Source organism: Alosa sapidissima, chromosome 13, assembly GCF_018492685.1.
Source record: "Alosa sapidissima isolate fAloSap1 chromosome 13, fAloSap1.pri, whole genome shotgun sequence".
NCBI lineage: Eukaryota > Metazoa > Chordata > Actinopteri > Clupeiformes > Clupeidae > Alosa > Alosa sapidissima.
Genome location: NC_055969.1, coordinates 12,239,716 through 12,258,765, shown reverse-complemented (window position 1 = coordinate 12,258,765; position 19,050 = coordinate 12,239,716). Strand labels below are relative to the sequence as shown.

Below are 19,050 nucleotides of genomic sequence, written 5' to 3'. Positions count from 1 at the left end.
TATTTAACAGTATTTTTAGTATGCTGTCTGATTGTCATACACTTTGTCTGGTTTCCACTATGCCACGTCATTAGAAATGTCCCTGCAAGTCCATTGTGTTAACCTTGCGGAAATTCCATATTACAAATTAACTGTGCAAATCCCATTGATGGTGCTTCAAAACACTCAAAGTAAATACACTTCAAGGTAATCACTTAATACAAAATTAAAGTAATAAATGTAACTGTAAAATATATGTTACTAGGATGGGCACACTTCAATACTTCCTCAGTATTTGCTTTTGCCATGGGCTGCCTGAAACTCTCTGTGCAGACATACCTCAGATATGAAACAACTGTTTGCATGAAACTTCAGATGTTAATTCTCAATTTGTTTAACAAAACATACAATGGGACAGAGTATTAGCTTAAAGGCAATAATCATTTCCTGGTCCACACTAAAGCGGAACTCTATAATTTGTCTGTATTTATGTAACCACTGATCTTATCATGTCAACCCTCCATGGACTGTTTTTTTCCTCTCTTTCTTTCTCTCCCTCTCTCTCATTTTGACATGATATCGTGTTGTAATTTAGAAGAGGCTCTAGGACAGTTTGTGCCTTGTTGTTTGATGTGTACAGTGTTGGGAGTTGCACCGACAAGGCGAGGACATTCCACAACAGTGCCCAAGAGAGGAGCTATTTGGACATGGAGATGGATCGGGCAGATGTGTTTAGCCACAAGGGAAGGCGAGGGAAATATCATCATCAAAAAAAGAAAAAAGAAAAGAAATCCTTACCGCCACTTTGGGGACTCTGGTATGTCAGCGTAGCAGTGAAATGTTGTGGGGAGTGCACAGCTGACACGGTGAAATGAGCACCGCAGATGTACACCCTCTCAGTTTTCTTTTCCCCATGTTTGTTTATTATTTTCACAACTTCACTAGAAAAACAAAGTATACTCACAGTTTTAAAGTTATTTGTACACTTACTGCAATAACCTCAGTGTCCTGTCGCCTTGTGATATACATGTAAACATGTATAACACAAGTTCTTGAATTTCCCCTTGGGGATCAATAAAGTATCTATCTATCTATCTATCTACAATAATTTCCTTTCATATAGTGTCAGTTCTCTATCACCACTGTCTGCTGCCAACTTTTCAAAAAACCTTGGAGTGAGATTTCGGTGTGTAGGCTACATAGGACATTTTTGTTTGACTCATTCAGCATTATTACCGTACAGCAACAAAAAACAAAAAAACATCAGTGGTTCTCAGGGACCAGGGTCCCAGAGTTAAATTAACATTGGTAGCAAAGGGATCTATATAGGACCTCAGCCTGAACCTGCGTTCATCTGATGCTGTGTCGTCCTAAGGGTGTTTTGTAAGAATTTAAGAAATGTTTGTATATTTTAACTTTTAAATGCATCAATGCGTGAGAGTTGGCAGCCCTGACTGTCTGATTGTTTCACTCATAATTTATTTCCTGTTTTCAATTGTGGCATTACAAAGTGTTGCGTGGATGTAATATAACTAATGTAATGGATGTGGATTTGTGTATTGTACTGAATTATTTCTTAGATGCTTCCACAGTTTGTGGTTTTCATTATTGTCCTCTATCCAGCAGGGACACAGCCCTGTTGGAGCAGTGTGCACGCTTCTTAAGGCTGCCTGAGCATGCTGCACTGGTATCTAAGGGCTGCTCAGTGAAAGTGAGCTTCCGTAAGATGTCAACTTGCCGGTCCAAAGTACCGTTAAGAGTGCACGTGGGGAGCATATTTATTATAGCTGGGACCAACACAAGATGGAAGTTAACAAGGCTTTATTAAAACTAGAACTTAGATGTGTGTTTTGTGTGTCAGACAAATCATTCCTTTCTATCACACAGAGCAACTTGTAAAGTTTATTAAGCTAAAATGTGATTTTACCACCTCATACGTTATATATAAAACAAAATATTCGGAAGGACATCCATAAAAAATGCATGGCACCACCTTAACAACACACCCTGTCAATGATGGATTGATGGGAGGAGTTGTTTGGATTATTTAGCAGTGGGTTGTTGAAAGAATGTACCTTGTGCAGTAGTTGAACTGCAGTCATTAACCTTTCTTATTTTCACAATTTCTGACATAAACAGAGACAGTTAATCTCAATGAATGGGAGGTTGACAGTATATAGCTGAAAGTTTACATTCAATGACGTTCGTCTTTGATGGATCACTTCTCAGAACAAAAAAAGTACCTCTCAAAATGTTTAAAAGGTGTACTTTATCAACTGTATGCCACATTTACAATGCCTTAATGTAAATCAGCAATTGATGTACCATGGAACTCTTTCATATGCCTTTTCACAAGTTTGTCTTGGACACCGGTGAAGGGTGATTACTTCATGGCAAAGGAGTTGTTCAAACACAGGGTGCAGGTGCAGCCCATTTGAGCTCAATTCTGCCATTCCCTGGCATCTGGGTACCTCATTAAAACTCCCAGCGGTCATAATCAGGGTCGATCATATATCATCTGTTTTTATATTCTTGAGCCTGTGGAATGGGTGGATTGGGTGGGCAGGTGTTGCGTGTAGGGGGTGGTAGCAGGACCCAACATTCATGTTTTGAAACTAGGTCTGCAGGACTCTACAGGACATTATATGTATGATACACTATGAGCCTGGGCAAAACATGCAGTATGTATTTTTGGAAAGCTCTGGTTTTGCTGTCATCAAGTCCACACTTGTCATGTTTACATTTTCCCTGGGAATGGCTCTGTATGGCGTACTCTACTCTGTCCGGTCAGACTACTTTAGCAAGGCCATGTTGTGAGCTGCTCATTAGGTCATTTTACTGCCAAGTTCAAGAGCCGGGGGGACGAGGTCAGAGCAGTTGACACAATGATGCTTTTTTTGACAGCAATTCTGAGTGAGGAGGAGAACAAAGAGAGGGCTTCTTCTCTCAACTGGTCCGATGCCAGTAAGTGAGGAGTCCAGTACAGATCCCAAGTCAGTTCTGAGGAGAAAGTGTGTATTTAGGCTCCAAACATTACTCCATTCAGTATTGTAAATGCATCCTTTGTTGTTGCAGTGCTACATCATTTTGAAATGTATAGTGGCAGTCTTTTGATTTCTGTCCAGTGAGTGGGCACTGCACTGTTTTAGATTTACAAAGAAAGTGACAGTTAATTACTAAGGCAGAGAGAGGGAGGTCAGGCAGAATCAGAGAGAGAGAGAGAGAAAGAGAGAGAGACATTACCATGCAACACTCATTTAAGATCAGGGATGTAGTGGAGGCTAAACCCAAATAAATGCAGTTTAATCACCTCTGAAATTTCAGAAATAGAGTTTATCCACCTCTCAAAACAGTTTATTCACCAATTGCAACTTTTAACATTAAAAAATCACACTGTATTATCCACATTCACAATATGTACAGTGATAGTCATAGGAACACTCTAGGAACCATTTAATACCACTGGTATTGTTATAAACATTGGACAATAACCTCCACCAAAAACAATCCAATACCGCATGGCGCAGTCCACCTCACCGAGATCACAAAAATCATAGTTTATCCACCACTTATTTTACCCCTACATCCCTGCTTAAGATGAGACTACACTCAGAGGCAAGGGATGCAAAACACAGGCCACTAACAAGAAGATTATTGAAAATGGTCAAAAACAGATATGTGTCAGGATGACAACAGCCCTGGGTGAAGGAATTAGTGCAGTTTGTAAATATTTCTCCAATTTTATTCAAAACACACTCATTATTTCCCAAACATCCGGGAAATGCAGGTTCACTTGGCCCTGTTCTTCATCTCCTCACAGATCCAGATGTGAGAATCCTACGTAGGGTAAGTCAGAACAGAAATATTGAATACAGTACACCTTATCAGACAATTGTAGCATTACTCACAAATCACAACTATTTCTCCACTCAGTGAGAGGTATTGATGTTCTGACCCACAACTGACTTGCAAAATGGGTGCCAAATGGCTTCTGAACAAGATGAAAGTCCATATTTCCTAACCATAAGTGTCATTTCACATTCCAAATTTGCAAGAAGAGAAACACAGAGAAGCGTGAAACACACGATTGTGCAGGAGTCTATACTGCGCAGGCAGGAGTCAAACAGGATCCATGTGTACGCCCCAATGCTACTCCTAACCAAGGAAGATGGGAGGTATGAGGGGAGGTGGAGCGATGTTAGCGAGCGACCAAACCAAAAGCAGCAGCTTGAATGGTAATCTGGGAATACATAACCTGATAAGAGTTGTAGGAGTGGCATATTTCGTCACATTCCTCCCAAGCTTCCCTTAAGAACCGCCATTGAAAGTCTGTTCTGTTTCGACATTAGCTTTCACACTTGTACAGTACGTTCTGTAACACTGCCATCCACCATCCTTAATATTCAAACAAATGGCAAGTTTTCACTGCACTTACAGGACAACTGTTTTTGATTACCGTCAGAGATTCTACAGTTTGGTGTCACCCCTGCAGGGTGCGGAGGAACCCCAGACAGGCCTGTACATGGCCACCACAATGCAGCTCACCTCTGCATGTTGCGCAGACCCAGAACAATGGGCCTTTCAGATGTCTCTGGGTTCTGACTGGAATTACTGCTCTATGCTGTGCTGCAATTAGACCGACCTCTGGCTGGGGTCAACATCTGGCTCTCTTGGTGCCTGTCAGGAGAGCCTGAAATGATTGTTTTAATGTGGTGCCTTCATACGGTATCACATTCCATTAATCACTGGTCAGCGGAGTGGGGGGGGGGGGGGGGGGTCCATGGCCCCTCCAGTCCAGTGGCAATGGAGACAGCCCACTACAGCATAAAACATCCCTTAAAGGTGCAGTCTATGATCTTAGCAAAATGGTTGCTGATATTTGAACTCAACACCCAATCAAATACACACACTCCTCTTCCATGCTCCTGAGGTGACATTATTCACTGGCCCGAATAGGACGTGTGTCTCATTTACAGAGCTAGGACTGCACACCAAACACAAGAGGCTTTTTGAGCGCACACAGAATGTGCATCAAGAGGAACATGACTTACCTTTAACAGAGCTAAAAGATCATATTCATACTGTGGCACAGCACTTTACTTTAACATGCATTACACTGGCAATAAAACAGCTTGTTATGTGAATGTTTATGCATTCATAACGTGTAAGCACACCCCTGCCTGTGTTAAACCAAACTACACTAACATGTTACCCCACAAACCCACAGACAGGTCTAGCACAGCAGCCTAACTTAGTGCCCCAGGCAAAGGTACAATTTTACACCCCCCACCTTCCCCTCCATTAAAAATTTAAAATCGCTTCAAACATCATGTTCCAGCTGGGGGTTCCTCCTTCTTCCTACCTCTCTGTACTCCTTGCTGCCAGCCCCCACCGATGCCGCCCCAGGCAATTGCCTTTGCTTCCTTTGAGATGAACCACCATAGCCTGGCGGAACGTTAGGGGAGACACACCCTTATTCTGTCTGCCTAAGCAGAGCACTTGTTCAAGAGGTGGCTTATTAACATGCCCTGCATACATGCAGATTGGGTCTCTCCAGGGCTATATGGAGCAAAGCTAACTCTGATAACACCAGGGAGAGTCAGGATGGATGCTTGCTGTGCCACTCTCTGACCCATTTCTTTATATTAGGGTAAAACGGTCTCTAATGAGCCTTGGCCTCAAAGTAGAGAGAGAGAGAGAGAGATTAATTTCATAAATGGAATGTCCTCATTTCCGACTTACCGAGGCTGCCTCCTTTTTGAACTGTGCCGTGAAATATATATATTTGCCCTACTACTTCAACAAGTGTGACACTATTGTACATTGCAAAACAGATTTTTGCTCACAAGATCAAGATGTAATAATGCATTATTTTTTTAGGAGTTGATTTTGAAAGATTTCTGTTACTAATGGAAGACAAATAAAATACCTTTTCCTTCAAAAAAGCAGCAATTTTCACATAGAATCATGTAATATTCATGGAGTGTTTATATAACTGAAGTCTCAAAAAGCACAGAACCCTCTTCCCATGTCACGTACAGGCAGATGTATTTATCATGACAGCTGCTTCCCTGGATGTAGATAGTATCTACTACCACTGTGGGTCATGCAAATATAGTCATCTGTAACATCAAAAATCAAATAATTGTATCCAAAGCGTTCAGTATAACGTTTCCTATTTGCATGCCTTATCAGAAACACATTTTAGTTGCTAGTGCTATTGTTCTAACAGAGCAGGTGTTCTCTTCAAGAGCTCAGGTTTGACAGTGTTGCAAACCAACTAAGAGCTATATGAAAACATGGTGACTCCCTTAACAGTGCTGTCTGAAAACAAAGCTTTGAGATAAAGAGCCTGTCAGCCTTTTTAGATTTTCAGAAGTTTACATTTATTCTTTTGATACATCACCTGTATATCCTAAGTAGGAATGATAATTGAGGTGTAAAGAATGGTATGGTCAATATTGGGACCTGCAATAAATTAATATTCAATCTGTCATTTTTTGCATGTTTTGCATTATTTTTTTGATGCATGCACGCACACGCACACACACGCACACACACACACACAATTTACTCATTTCTTGTACAGTAAGCACATTGCAATTTAGAGCCATGGGAAAGGGTTTAATGTTGGGACGCTTGTAGTCTGCATTCTCTTAAATAAGGAATCACCAGTGCAATGAAGCTACGTAAGGAGCATAAGATCATTTTCTTTGAGCACAATCCATGCATTGTCCAAAACTGACACAAGTGCATACTTCCAGGATTCGAGGGGTAAAAGGCTCTGATAATTGAAAACAGCTTCATTGACAGTTCCAACAAGTAAACACCCTGTGTATGCTTCCAATCATCCCAAATTATAATGCATTTACATTTACATTGGGGGAATGCACACTCTCCCCACTATCCCCACACTGTGCAGGGCTACCACAAAGATGTGAAGAGCTGTTTGTGGCAACCAGATTGTCTGTGCATGAAACTAAACTCTTTCATTCATAATAATGAATCAAATGTCACATTTCAGTGTCCTCATTGTTATTATCATCTGTCCACTGATTAAGTTAAGTAAACACAGTCACAGTGTTAGGGCTAGATGAGTGATTTTATTAGTGAATGTCATATAAAAGTATCCAACTCCACCCTGTCCAAACTGCTTTGAATGTAAAACATATCACAAGCAACAGATGCTGCCTAAACCACTGGAGTTGCCACGCAACTGTATTTGTGTATATTGATGACCTGTATTTTTTTCAGTGATGTGAAAACTCCCTTTGGATGGTCATGCTCTGCATGTGTCTGTGATATACCCGAAACGGTAACTGCGGTGGACCAATTTACAAGAAACCTGCTGATCTCCCTTAGAGAAAGAGGGAAATATGGGCAAAACTGGGGCGACCGGCATGCATGTCACGCGTTGAGCCAGAATCAGGGCTGAGATGCACGTTCCGGAGTCTGACATGTCTTTCCAACTCACACGTGAGTATAGAGCGAAGCGAAGCGATATCTGTCTTGACTTGGCACTTCGACCAGTATGACTGCAGTCAGAAGTTGAAACGTTTGGTGATCGCTCCATCGCGCATGAGCCCTGCGCATCGAAGAGCTGAAGTTCAATCGAGAGACACGCAGTTAGTAACATCATGGTAAGTACATTGCTTTCACGAGTCGTTAGACAGTTATGGTTTTATGTAGACGACCACAGGTATGTGAAATTGCAGTATATGTCTTTTTGAAATGACAAAACACCCTTTGCGCAGGTGCATAATGTCCTCACATGCACTTAGCGTCAGGTGTCATTCGAAATTGAGTGCTGGGGTTTAATGTACTGAAAATAATTGTTCGTATAGGCGTGCATGCACTGAGTAGTCAAATGACTGCATAAGACTTAAAGGGCAATCTGCTGACCTTAAAATGAAATAAAACTAGTTGGACATCCTAAATTATGCCAAGATGCCTAGGGAGTTATGATTTCATCTTCTAGGCTATCCTATCTGACCCTGAATCATGTATTTATTCATAAAGTAGGATATACTTTCATTTATTTTCAATTATTTGCCTATTTTTGGTTTATTTATTAATTGATAGTAATATCAAGGAATCCCTTTCCCAGTATATTTCACTGAGAAAACTTCATTCATGATCCTGCACGAACACACCCACTTTGTTCTCAAATGTCCATTGAGTTCTGACAGCTTGAACTTCGTGACTTTCTCTGCAACACTCAATAAAGAGAGTTTTGTTTCAGGCAGACATTTCTCCCTGATGTTTTGTCAGGACCATGAGCTGTAGGCTGGACTATGCAAACACGTCCCACTCTTGCTCTTTATCAGCACTGTGAATGTTTGGTTTGGTGCCCATGTAGCGCCACCCAGCAGAATGCTTTATCAGGATGGATGCCATCAGCATCCAGGAGATGTTGGTGCACGTTCAAGATTAGTTACTGCCTTTCATGTCATGGTGAACAAATCTGCTCGAAATCTTTTGCATTTATAAGACTGAAACCCTTTTCCCGGATGAGCAACAATGATCCTTGCATGGATATATTTGAAGTGGTATGTTCAAGCAAATTTCTCCATTGCCATTTGCAATGAAAAGATTTGATTTGGTAAAAATGGAGGGGTGGTCTGCCATTACTGTTGCCCACAGCTGTTTTCCCTTGCTGCCTTATGGCTGGCCAGCCCACATCGTCAGAGCAGCCAGGACAATGCTTTCATTGCAAGGGAGAGCGTCACCACAGCCCCCTCTTTTATAGGTCCCAGTGACAGACTAGGGTGAGGTGACTGAAAAAGCGCATAGAGCCGAGGCTCTCTGGGAGCCCCCCTCCCCAGTGATGTCATTTCCTCTGTGTTTGGTTTCAATAACTCCAAGCCAATCGGAATTGACACTCAGAGCCTTTGCCAAAGTCCTGTAAGCATTTAACGAATCAAGGCTGTTTACAGACAACTGGACTTGAGGAAACATTGTGGAGGCCTGGAGTTTTAGTGCTCTGTGGACGAATTGTGGGGATGTCTGGGTGTAGAGGTTTGTGAAGGAGGATTTCTTTTTTGTTCTTGTCTTGGGTGTCTGAGTCATTGTGAGTTTGGAGTCGAGGAGTAACGGTTGTGGAGTTCACCTTTGATGAGGATCATGCGTTTGTTGCATTAGAATATAAAAAAGGTCATTCAAGGCTATTTTACTAATATTTTTTTTTTGAAAACAGACAGCCATGAATATAGTCATTGCTGAATATATTCTGGAAAATGTAGGTAGGTCTTTACCACACACACACACACACACACACACACACACACAGACAGACACACACACACACACACACACACACACACACACAAAATGTATACCGGTAAGTTGAGGCCTCTGAAATTCTCTCTGCTTCTCTGCATAGCTCCAGGGTCAATGACAACAAAAACTCGTCATTATACAGTGTGTGAACTATTTTAACTTCAGTCAGACAATGGCTAAACCACATCGGCTGTCTGATTGAGTGTTCCTTGAGCATCGAGCCGTCCCTCTCGTGAATTACAACATTAGCCTCACTCTCACTGCTTGTGTGTACTTCTGGCTGACCACTGCATAACAGGGATCCCGCGAAAGACTGGCATTATGCATGTTTCGTAAGCCTCGGCTCTAGAATAAATAATGGCAGTGAGGGGGGACTGACTTGGCAGAGTGCCATGCTCTTTGAAGTTCCCCAGTTCAGCAGAAACTCCATGGCTGTAAGTGAGGTGGTCTGGTGGTCCCAATGAACACTAACATGAGTGTCTAACTAAAAATAGAGAAAAAAACATTTTTTTTTCTCTTTAGTTTTTAGTCTCTTTAGAGGGCTGCTGTTAGCCATGACTTTATTGCCTCCCAACGATGAAGCTGAATTTCAAATGGGACTGTAAGGATTCAGCCTGTTGAAATGGCATATCTGCTAAATGTTTGTTGGTTGTCAGCATTGTGTTTTACTGATATGCAGGAGGAGCTTTGCTGATCTCCGTCCGTTTGTTGCTCTTATTGGAAATGGCAGGTTGCAAAAGAGCATGACCAGGCATTTCTGGGAATAGATCATAAGATCTGAAACATTACATTGTTACAGCATCCACGTCATCGCAGGCTTCATTTGTATTTTTTTCGAACTAAAAGCAGTTACCTGTTGTTTGCTGTATGCTGTTACCTAACATTTTACCCCTACATTATAGAAAGATTAAATACATTTCTTGTATAATTTTACAGCTTGGTTACCTACTTACATAATGCACCAAGGGTCTGGCATATGCTACAATTAAACCATTCTGAGCACAATTATGGGATTGGACAAACATAGTTTCACTTCTCTGTTTTATGTTTCAGTAAGAGAGAGGGAAAAAGCTGAGTAGTTTGGCTCATGGAGTTGTTCAGAAGGACCCTGTTGTTTAAGTCATGCGTGGAGCTGCCGCAGTCTGAATGTTTACATATATGAGGCGGCCAAAGGATTATGTTTAGATCATAGCACAAAGATGTTATATTTTGGTGGGGGCAGGGCAATATACATGTATAGCTTACTGAACTTGACCGAAACAGAGGAATTGACTGAGCTGTTTTTTCATGGTTTGCCAGCAAGAACGTTGGAATTGCACACAGATGGATGCAAAGATATGAGCTTGTTGCTTCAGTAAACAGCACATATGAGACTACTGTGTACTGACAGCATGTCAGTAGAGTTTTTTGTTTTTTCTCATGTACAGTATATTCCCTGACTGCTCTTATCTCTTGGTGATCCCACAACTTGATTTTGAAGGCTTTTCATTTACTGCACGTGAAGCACAGCAAGCACAGATATAGGCAATTCATGCATCACAGACATGGATGGAAACAGGATGTTCACAATTATCATACTCGACAGTAAACGTAATTAATGTTGAAAATGTTGAAGTTCTTTCAATATTTACTTGAGTGCTTTTCTTATTATGGTCTGTTTAGAGGGGAACATGGGTTGTGCCCTGGGATCCTGCTCTCTCTGAGATTACGGCTGGGCGTTGGCCGTGCCCCCCTCCTGCGGTGCCTGGCGAGATTGCCCTCCCATAGAGGAAATGGAAGATCATCATCAGGTCAAAACTTCCTTCCTCTTCATCCAACTGCAGTCGCCCTCCAAGGCCCGCCAGCAGCCGTGTCCTGCGAGCAGAGCCTGCCTGGCCACCTCAGAGGAAGGATACCGCAGCAGCGTTTCAGCAGAAGGTCCAGGTCCAGGGCCAAGCCCGGAGCAGCAAAGCTCACCAGAAGGGTGTGGTGTTGTGGATACTTGGAGCGCAGAGGCCTGTGTCATCAGTGAAGAGGAACACCTTGAGGAAGGAATCGGCAGGTCTTTGGCGCACTCCACTGAGAGCCCTGCAGGAGATGCCAGTGGTTATGCATGTCTTCACATAGATGAGGAGTGTGTGAGTTTGACGGAGGAGAAACCGACACACCCGTCAGACGGCACAAGGTGTCCCTCCGAGGTCCCTGTGTGGATCTTGCGTGAAGAGAGCCCAGATACCATGAGTGGGGAGAGCCCATCTACACCAAGGGGGAGCACATCCCCCAAGGTGCCCCCCAAACCTTCTACAGCTGCCCGCACCAGCTTCCTCTACTCGACGGGGACACACGAGTCTCAGAAAATAACCCCAGAAGAAAAGCTGGCGGAAGAGACCAAGCCTAAGACCGTTTACCAGACCCCTGTCCAACCCACCATGGGCACCAGTGTGTATCGCTCCTCCAGTAACAGCTGGGTGCACAGTGCTAAGTACCACGAGGAGGCTGGTCACCAAAGCAAGGCTCAGGCAGCAGGAGTACCCAGGAGCCCAGAGAGAGCTACCTTTTTGTCTGCCGTTATACAGAGGTCTTCAAAGCTTTCTGGTAATGCGTACAGGAAGTCTGTGAGCAATCTGGACGCCTCCAAACCAGCACCTGCTGCTACAGAGCCCTCTGTGAAGACATCACCTCCCCCACCTCCAGTGCGTTCTACTGTTGCAGTTGGGGCTCCTACCAAACCTGCTCCAGTTACTCCAGTGAAGCAGTCCTCTGCAAAGAGCACCTCAATGGACAAACGAGGCCCCAAGCCTCCCGTTCCCCCCAAGGTAAGTCTGGAATATTGGCATTGTTCCCAGATTAATAACTGCAAATGCAAACCTGAATGGGTAATACTGTGCACATACTGTATGTTTGTTTTGTTTGATATTCTAAAAGCCTAATGTTACAATGTTGTTGGTAACGTTCACTTCCATAGCGTCACATATGTTGTCCGACTGAATTTCATCGTCCAGTGATAATTCAGCGCGGTGAGGATAACCTAGTTCTTTTCAGCGAAAACCCAGAGGAAAATAATCCCTTAATATAGCCACAGAGCCATTTTTCCACATTAATATCCATGGTTCAGATGATCTTGTCAGTAGCTGCTGGCCTGCGGCAGGGGGATAAGACCATGAGACATGACCACACATGGTGAATAAGACTGGGTTTGCTCCCCACCCAGATGGGCTGATAGCTAGTAGGTATCCGGAGTTTGTCTCTGTCATTCCTTTGAGTAAATGGACCAGAAAGAAAATGCTTTTGGTCCATACCCTCTGAAGTTTATGCATACCAATGAAAGATATGGTATTTTTGGAGTTAGTGCCACTGAAAATATTAATGGTTTAGAAATATATATTTCTGATTATGAACTGTACAGATCTGTATGCCTTCAATTCCTTAATCGTTAAGTTAGCTGTGTGGGACAGAAGGGACAGTTAGAGAAGTGGAAAGAATAGAAGGGTTAGCTAGAACTGGATCACCCCTCTAGTGTTTTATCCCTCTCTGAAATAATTAAATAATGTTTTATCCCTCTCTGAAATAAATAATATATATATTTTTTATTTCTTTTGTGAGAGTTTAGATAGGTTAAACTTATCATTTATTCAAAACGCACCATTTACAGTAACTCAAATGTACATCACAACTCTAGTGGATTCTAGTGCTATAGTCTATGAAATCTATATTCACAGAAAACATTAACCTATGAATTGCACAGCCTGGACATCAATATATGGAAACCTAGAGTGGCCTTTATCATATTTGTCTTTGATTTTTGTGCCCCCCTTACATTGTCTTTTGATGAAATATAAGCCTGCATGCAACAAACCCATGACCTCAATTCAATCAACTAGGCTATGTGAATTGTTGAAATCAGAGATTATTCAATTAGGCTACCTTCAGATTGCCTTGTTTTAGCAGCCTACTGCCCAGCACCATAAAGAACTATGAGACTGGATGATTCTCTCTGCCTGACCATATGTTTTAGAAATCTGAAACTTCATGGGATTTCTGAGGGCTATTTGTGGTGATACAAAAATAAGACATTTTTGGAGATGCACATAATAATGGTGTTTAGTCTGTACATGTTCCAGAGAGCTGTGATTCAGGGAGTGGCCATAGCTGTTCTGCGAAATCACACAGCAGTCAGAAAAACACATTGAAGAGATGCATGTAAGTTACTTATCAAATAATCACACCATGGGACTGCTCAGTGTAACTTTTTGTAATTAGTAGGCCTGAGTCGTTGGATGCATATTTGCACCAAATAACAACAAACTTATAAGCAAATTGCAAGGTACCTTAATGCACTGTAAACTACTAAATCACAACTGAATAATCAATTATTTCCATTTATTCATCAATGCTGCAGTGTGTTAAATTGTAGGGAGGCTTTATATAGGCCACCACATTTATAGGCTATGCTTAGGCCTGTACATTTATACAAAATATATTTTTTTAGCATCTGATTTATTAACAGCAATCGTTGTACAAATCCACTTGCATTATATTAAAACTGATTTTACTGTAACTTAATTGGTGTAGCCTATGCATGGCAAACAAGCGTGGAATGGGATGGACTAAGGAGCTCTTTTAAACAGGAATGTACCAAGTGTCACGACGCTTGAGGGGAAGGGATGGAAAGGAAAACAAAAAGCGCGATAAACGCGGAGGTCAAAGTGTAGCAGATGCGGAGGGGAGAAATAAATGGTACTATTGTATCGGTAGGAAATACTCCTAGAGTGGGTAAGTCTACACTTCAGAATACCATGTAAACACGAGCACATTTTACATTATAGTCATACTCATTGGTTTCAAAATAATGCTAGACTTGCATTTCACTTCTCGCTGAAATTCATTGCACAGAATTGTGTCACGCCTTCGTTCCAAGTCAACCGCTCTCACACGTAATGACAGCTCTTTGCAAACTGGTCAACGACCAGAAATATTCGTTTCTGGTGCCACGACAACATTGGGCTATCTAAGATATGGAGATTACTTTTACACTTGGGCGGTCGTGGTAACTATTCGTTGTCTCACTGAAATCATGGGTCTGTTCAGTCAATGGACCATTAACGTTTGCTAGCAAAACTGCTAGTCAACACCAATTGACTGCCAGATGCCAAATGAAAAGTGGCGTTAACATTTAACATACGAGGATATGGAAGAGGGTGATGAGGTAAGGATGTCGTGTGCTTTGCACTTTTACGTTAACGCTGATAACAGTTCTCTGTGGTTACTCGTAAAGATTTTACTTAATTGTGACTCTGTGGTATCTTGCCTGTCAACTTTGTCTTTACAGTTGTCAAAGTATATAGAATACTTGCTAGCCAGCCCGATTTATATACGGAACGTTAACGCTAACGTTACCTTTGTCAATGGACTACTGTGAATGCCCCGTTATGGCAGAGCTTCCACAAACATTGTTACACGACGCAAGTTGCTCTGCGATACATAAACGAACTAATGTTACTGGAGTTAGGTGGAGTAAAGGTGTTTTTATCCTTTGGTTTAACGCTACATTCTTCAAAAAGAAGATGAACTGCAATGACTGAAGATGCTGTGACGTTGTGCTGCTCAGCGTGTGCTATGTGCTGCTACTACGGCTGGAGTAAATTGGCTTTCTCCAGTGTTAGCTTGCTAGCATTAGCTTGGGATGCAAGGCATAAACAATACAACAATCAGCGTTGTATGGAGGTTGTAGGCAAAAGTAAACAATTTGCCCACACAACTGAAACTGTAAGCTTTCGCCCACACAGGAAAAACATGCTAACGTACGTTGATTTTTATTTTTCAACCACGCATGTACGACAGGGTATTGGCAATAACTACATAATAGTGCTTCTGATATGCATATTGAAATGCATGATATGCATATCTGATGTTGCTTTGTATGAGTGGCGATTTGGTTCTGCTTGGATAAATCCTTGGCACAGATTCAGGATTTGGGTTAGAGCCTTCACTTTATATTCCCCTCAGCAAATGTTTCCACTTCAGTATTTTTCCTTCCCCCCCTTCCAATTAAAGTCGTCAGGGTCTTGACTATCCCATTAAATCTTTTTGTCAGCTGAGCTGTTTATTTACTTTAAGATGATCTAAAAACTAAGTAGACCTACTACTGATGATTAAAATACTATTAAAAATAACAAGGATCAGCACAGCTAGCATTTAAAATGTCCTGCAAAAATAAATGGATGTTGCATATTTAACAGTCTTGTTACACTGGGCCTTTCAAGCCTTTGTCCCAAAGCATCTATATGCAAATTAGTATTTTATATCATTAGCCTAAATACCATTGGCAATGTGATCGCAGCACAAAGAATGATGCAATAGGTTAGGCTATCTGTGATTTGTTATGATGAGTGAATCCATAATATAAGCTTAGTCTCAAATCAACTGTCCTTTTGGTTTTCATGTTGTGGGAACCAACCATGATTTAAGAAAATGAGTGATTTGGTAGTCAAGTCAGTGGAATTGGGATAGCTTTGGTTGCTGTTCACGTCTGTTATGTGCAATATTCTAGACAGATGGTTTGATTAGGCTTTTGTTGCTGGGTGTCAGTCACACCAACAGCAACCTTTTTGTACCACAATTCTGTCCTTTTGTGAACAGATTGTTTTGCGTGCGTGTGTGTGTATGTGTGTGTGGTGCATGCTCATTAATGTGTGTGTTGTTTGTCACCAGTGTTCTGTTGAGATGGCCAGCATCCAGGAATTTACAGTGACAGGCAGGCAACATGCGGGTGCTTGTGTGTGTAGTGTGTGTGAACTCCCCTGCCACCACCTGTCATTTGGCCTGGCCTGACATGGGAGTGGCATGGGTTAGTCTGACTGCCCAGCCGCTCTCAGAGATACATTGTTGTCTCACAGCAGTGCAAGTGCAGAAGCATTGGGCCAAGTGACTGCAACCGGACGTCCCCACTCATGGGCAAGCATCTTTGCTCTTTGCTTTTAATTAAGATTCAGGATTCGGATTAGTTCAGGGTGATGATCACACTGCACCTCTCTAAATTCCAGATTACGAATCTGTAAGTAGCCGAAGCTCTTGTTTCCACCAACAGAGTTAAGTAGTTTTCTCCAATGGGGTCTCCTCTGCAAAAAGCATTGCAAGCTTCCCGTTTGCACTGAACTGTAGCCCATGTTTCCCAACGTGGTCTGCAATTCAGATTTAAGGAAAACACATTCATCTTTCATTGACAAACAAGGAGTCTTTTTTTCCCTTTTTGCTAGAGGGAATACTGGTATTTTGTCTCCTTTCTTGGACAAGCTGTCCTTTGCCAAGCTATGTTGAACATTACTTGTTCATTTTAGCGTGAAGGTAATAAGGCCAAACAAAAGGACACATTAGTTATTACTTAGTCAGATAATGGCAACATTTCTCAGGGATTCCTTCCAAATTCAGAATTTGTCATGACTTCCTCCCTATAGGGCTTTCAATTTTTCATATGTTCTGTTGAACATTCAAAACAGCACAAGTACTGAAAGTGAAAGTAGGCCTACTTCATCACATAAAGGTTTGCTAATGTTTCTGTTGTTTTAATGACAAGTCAGTGACTGTTCACTGAACAGATTATTCATACATCCTATAAGGACATTTGTTTTTTTTTATTGATGACAGGGCAATGTCACTCGCATTGTGGCTGTTTGGCTTTAAAGATTAATTAGTGATGTCTTCATCTCTGTCACTTTGGAGTCACACTGTATTATATGATTAGTCTAATCATAAGAACTTTTAATTCTAAGTACTGCTCAAAATGTTCAAAATATGGGTGCAACCAAAGCCTGTCAGGCTAGTTTAATGTTGACTTAGACTACCTTGTCTTAGAGATTTGTGTGTCTGTGTCTGTATCTGTACAGAAGTGCATTGCCGAGCGCTAAATAGATCATGTCTAATTTACAAGCTGTGCTCCCTTCCTTGTGTTTGCGTTGTCTCTGGAGTGACCTGCATGGCGAGCCCTACATTTCACCTCATTAACCCATTTCAACGTCGCTGCTTACAGTCGGCTTGCCCTGTAGGGTTAACAACCTACCCAGGCAGCGATGCTGGTTGCACTGGAATATCCACTTGCATAATTGCAGGCCTTCTTTACCAGTCTGAAGAAAATATTTGACAAATTTCCATGGCGGATGTCTCTCTCTTTTCCCCCCTTTCTGAAGCAGCAGCAGCAGCAGCAGATCTGGCATGAAAAAATACATGAAAATGAAAGGAATAGCCAGAGCTGTGCAACATGGATAAAACCAAGTGCAAGGTTTTGGTCTGTCTGGGCTGGCCAAGAAAGCTAACTTCGTTTTGCTCCGTCGAATCAAAGCACACTTGTGATAAGTCTGTAAGAGGATTAGCTTTTGGAAGTTGTGTTGGACGAGTGTGTCAGGTAATTACACTGGAAAGAACCGCTGCTCGCAGAGAAGATTTACTTTCGCTGACGGCAAACAGGGCATGTCTTTATCAAGTTAAGTTGATTTAGGTAGTAAAAATGCCTATCAGCAGATAGAAGGGCATTGAAAGTTTGTCCCCAAATAAATAGCGGCGATTGACTAAAACAAATTCATTATCTTGCCCTAACTTTGCTGTTAAAGAAAAGCAAGAAGTCATTTAGGTGGCATGGGCTCGTACGGAGTAGCCTGGAACTTGTTTCCTGTGCATGTTACCAGACACCAGAGATCACAGACCCACATGGACCCGTACACTAAGTATTGGCCTGTGGCAAAACCACAGACATCACCTCATAGTCAAATTACAGAGTAATGATGCTTGTTAACATCTATGAGGTCAGGCACAAAACATGTGAGATGAAACTTTTCACACAAAAAAAGAAGAAAATGGGTTTATTAGTATTGGCCCCCTAAAAAAAAAAAGAAAAAACGTCTCACAATTTAACTAGCCAACTCTGGATAACAGCCGAATTGTGTTAATGGACATAAATAACAGCATTCCTGTTAATCCAGAGAAAAAACCTTCAGGCTGTCATTCCACTGACATGTAATAGCTTACTTTAATCACTATGAGCTTTGGGTATGCGCAATCTCTCGGCGTAGGGCTTTAAACACTCAAAATCATTTCCAGTTTATGAGTGAAACCTTTAAGACCTCCAACCCCCTAATGGTCTGGGACTTAAGCTAGTTAATGGCTTCTATGCTAAATCAATTAAATTGATTATTGTGGAATGGTGATCCACTCATGAAGCTGAAGGCCTGAATCATGCTTATGTTGGGCACCGGTATTGACAAAGTATTATAGTAGTGTATTAGGTGTAGTGCATAGTATATAGTCCGATTTGAGTCCAATGTGCACCTGAAAAACTCGGGTCTTAAGGCACACTTACTTGAGTTATGTCTAGTCCCATTAAAGCCTTTGATATGACTCAGCGCTTAAAAAGCTTACATATTAACAAACTGTTATAAATAGGCACAGTGACTTTTCCTCCCCTTCATGTCTTCATGCCTGTGGTTAGGCGGCAAGCTTATTTTTCTTTCCTGCTTGACGGCCTCACGGTCCAAGGTGTCCCCACCACCCCCTCTCACCACCAGTCTGTCCCCTAAAAGGCGAGACTGGACTGGTGTTGTGGGCTGCCGCGGCTGGACCGGACTGCGAGAGGTCTGGCTGGAGAGCCGGGGACCTGTTTGTGTTTTGCGTCTCTTCGTGGAAAAGCTGAGCCGAGGTCAGAGGTGTGTTAGCAGGGAACGAGCGTCGCAGCTGTGCATGTGAAGGCATCTGCAGCTGCATGTGTGTTGGTTTTTTTACCCTCCTTTACTAGCTCTGAATTTCAGATGTTCCAAATTGCGCATA

The 19,050-nt window shown here is 42.1% G+C and overlaps 1 protein-coding gene across 2 annotated transcripts in view; it reads left to right on the top strand.

Moving 5' to 3' along the window:
* The first annotated feature begins 7,384 nt into the window (after positions 1 to 7,384).
* psd3l (pleckstrin and Sec7 domain containing 3, like) overlaps positions 7,385 to 19,050 on the top strand; it is an 89,559-nt gene continuing 77,893 nt past the window's right edge. Inside the window, exons 1-2 of one of the 2 annotated variants that reach the window (XM_042058445.1) lie at positions 7,385 to 7,619; positions 10,921 to 12,053. In XM_042058445.1, the coding sequence (XP_041914379.1) occupies positions 11,031 to 12,053 (1,023 nt within the window). In that variant the 5' untranslated portion in view covers positions 7,385 to 7,619; positions 10,921 to 11,030. Of the gene's footprint in view, positions 7,620 to 10,920; positions 12,054 to 14,138; positions 14,444 to 19,050 lie in introns of those variants that run through there. The other variant, XM_042058446.1, reaches the window with a different exon arrangement.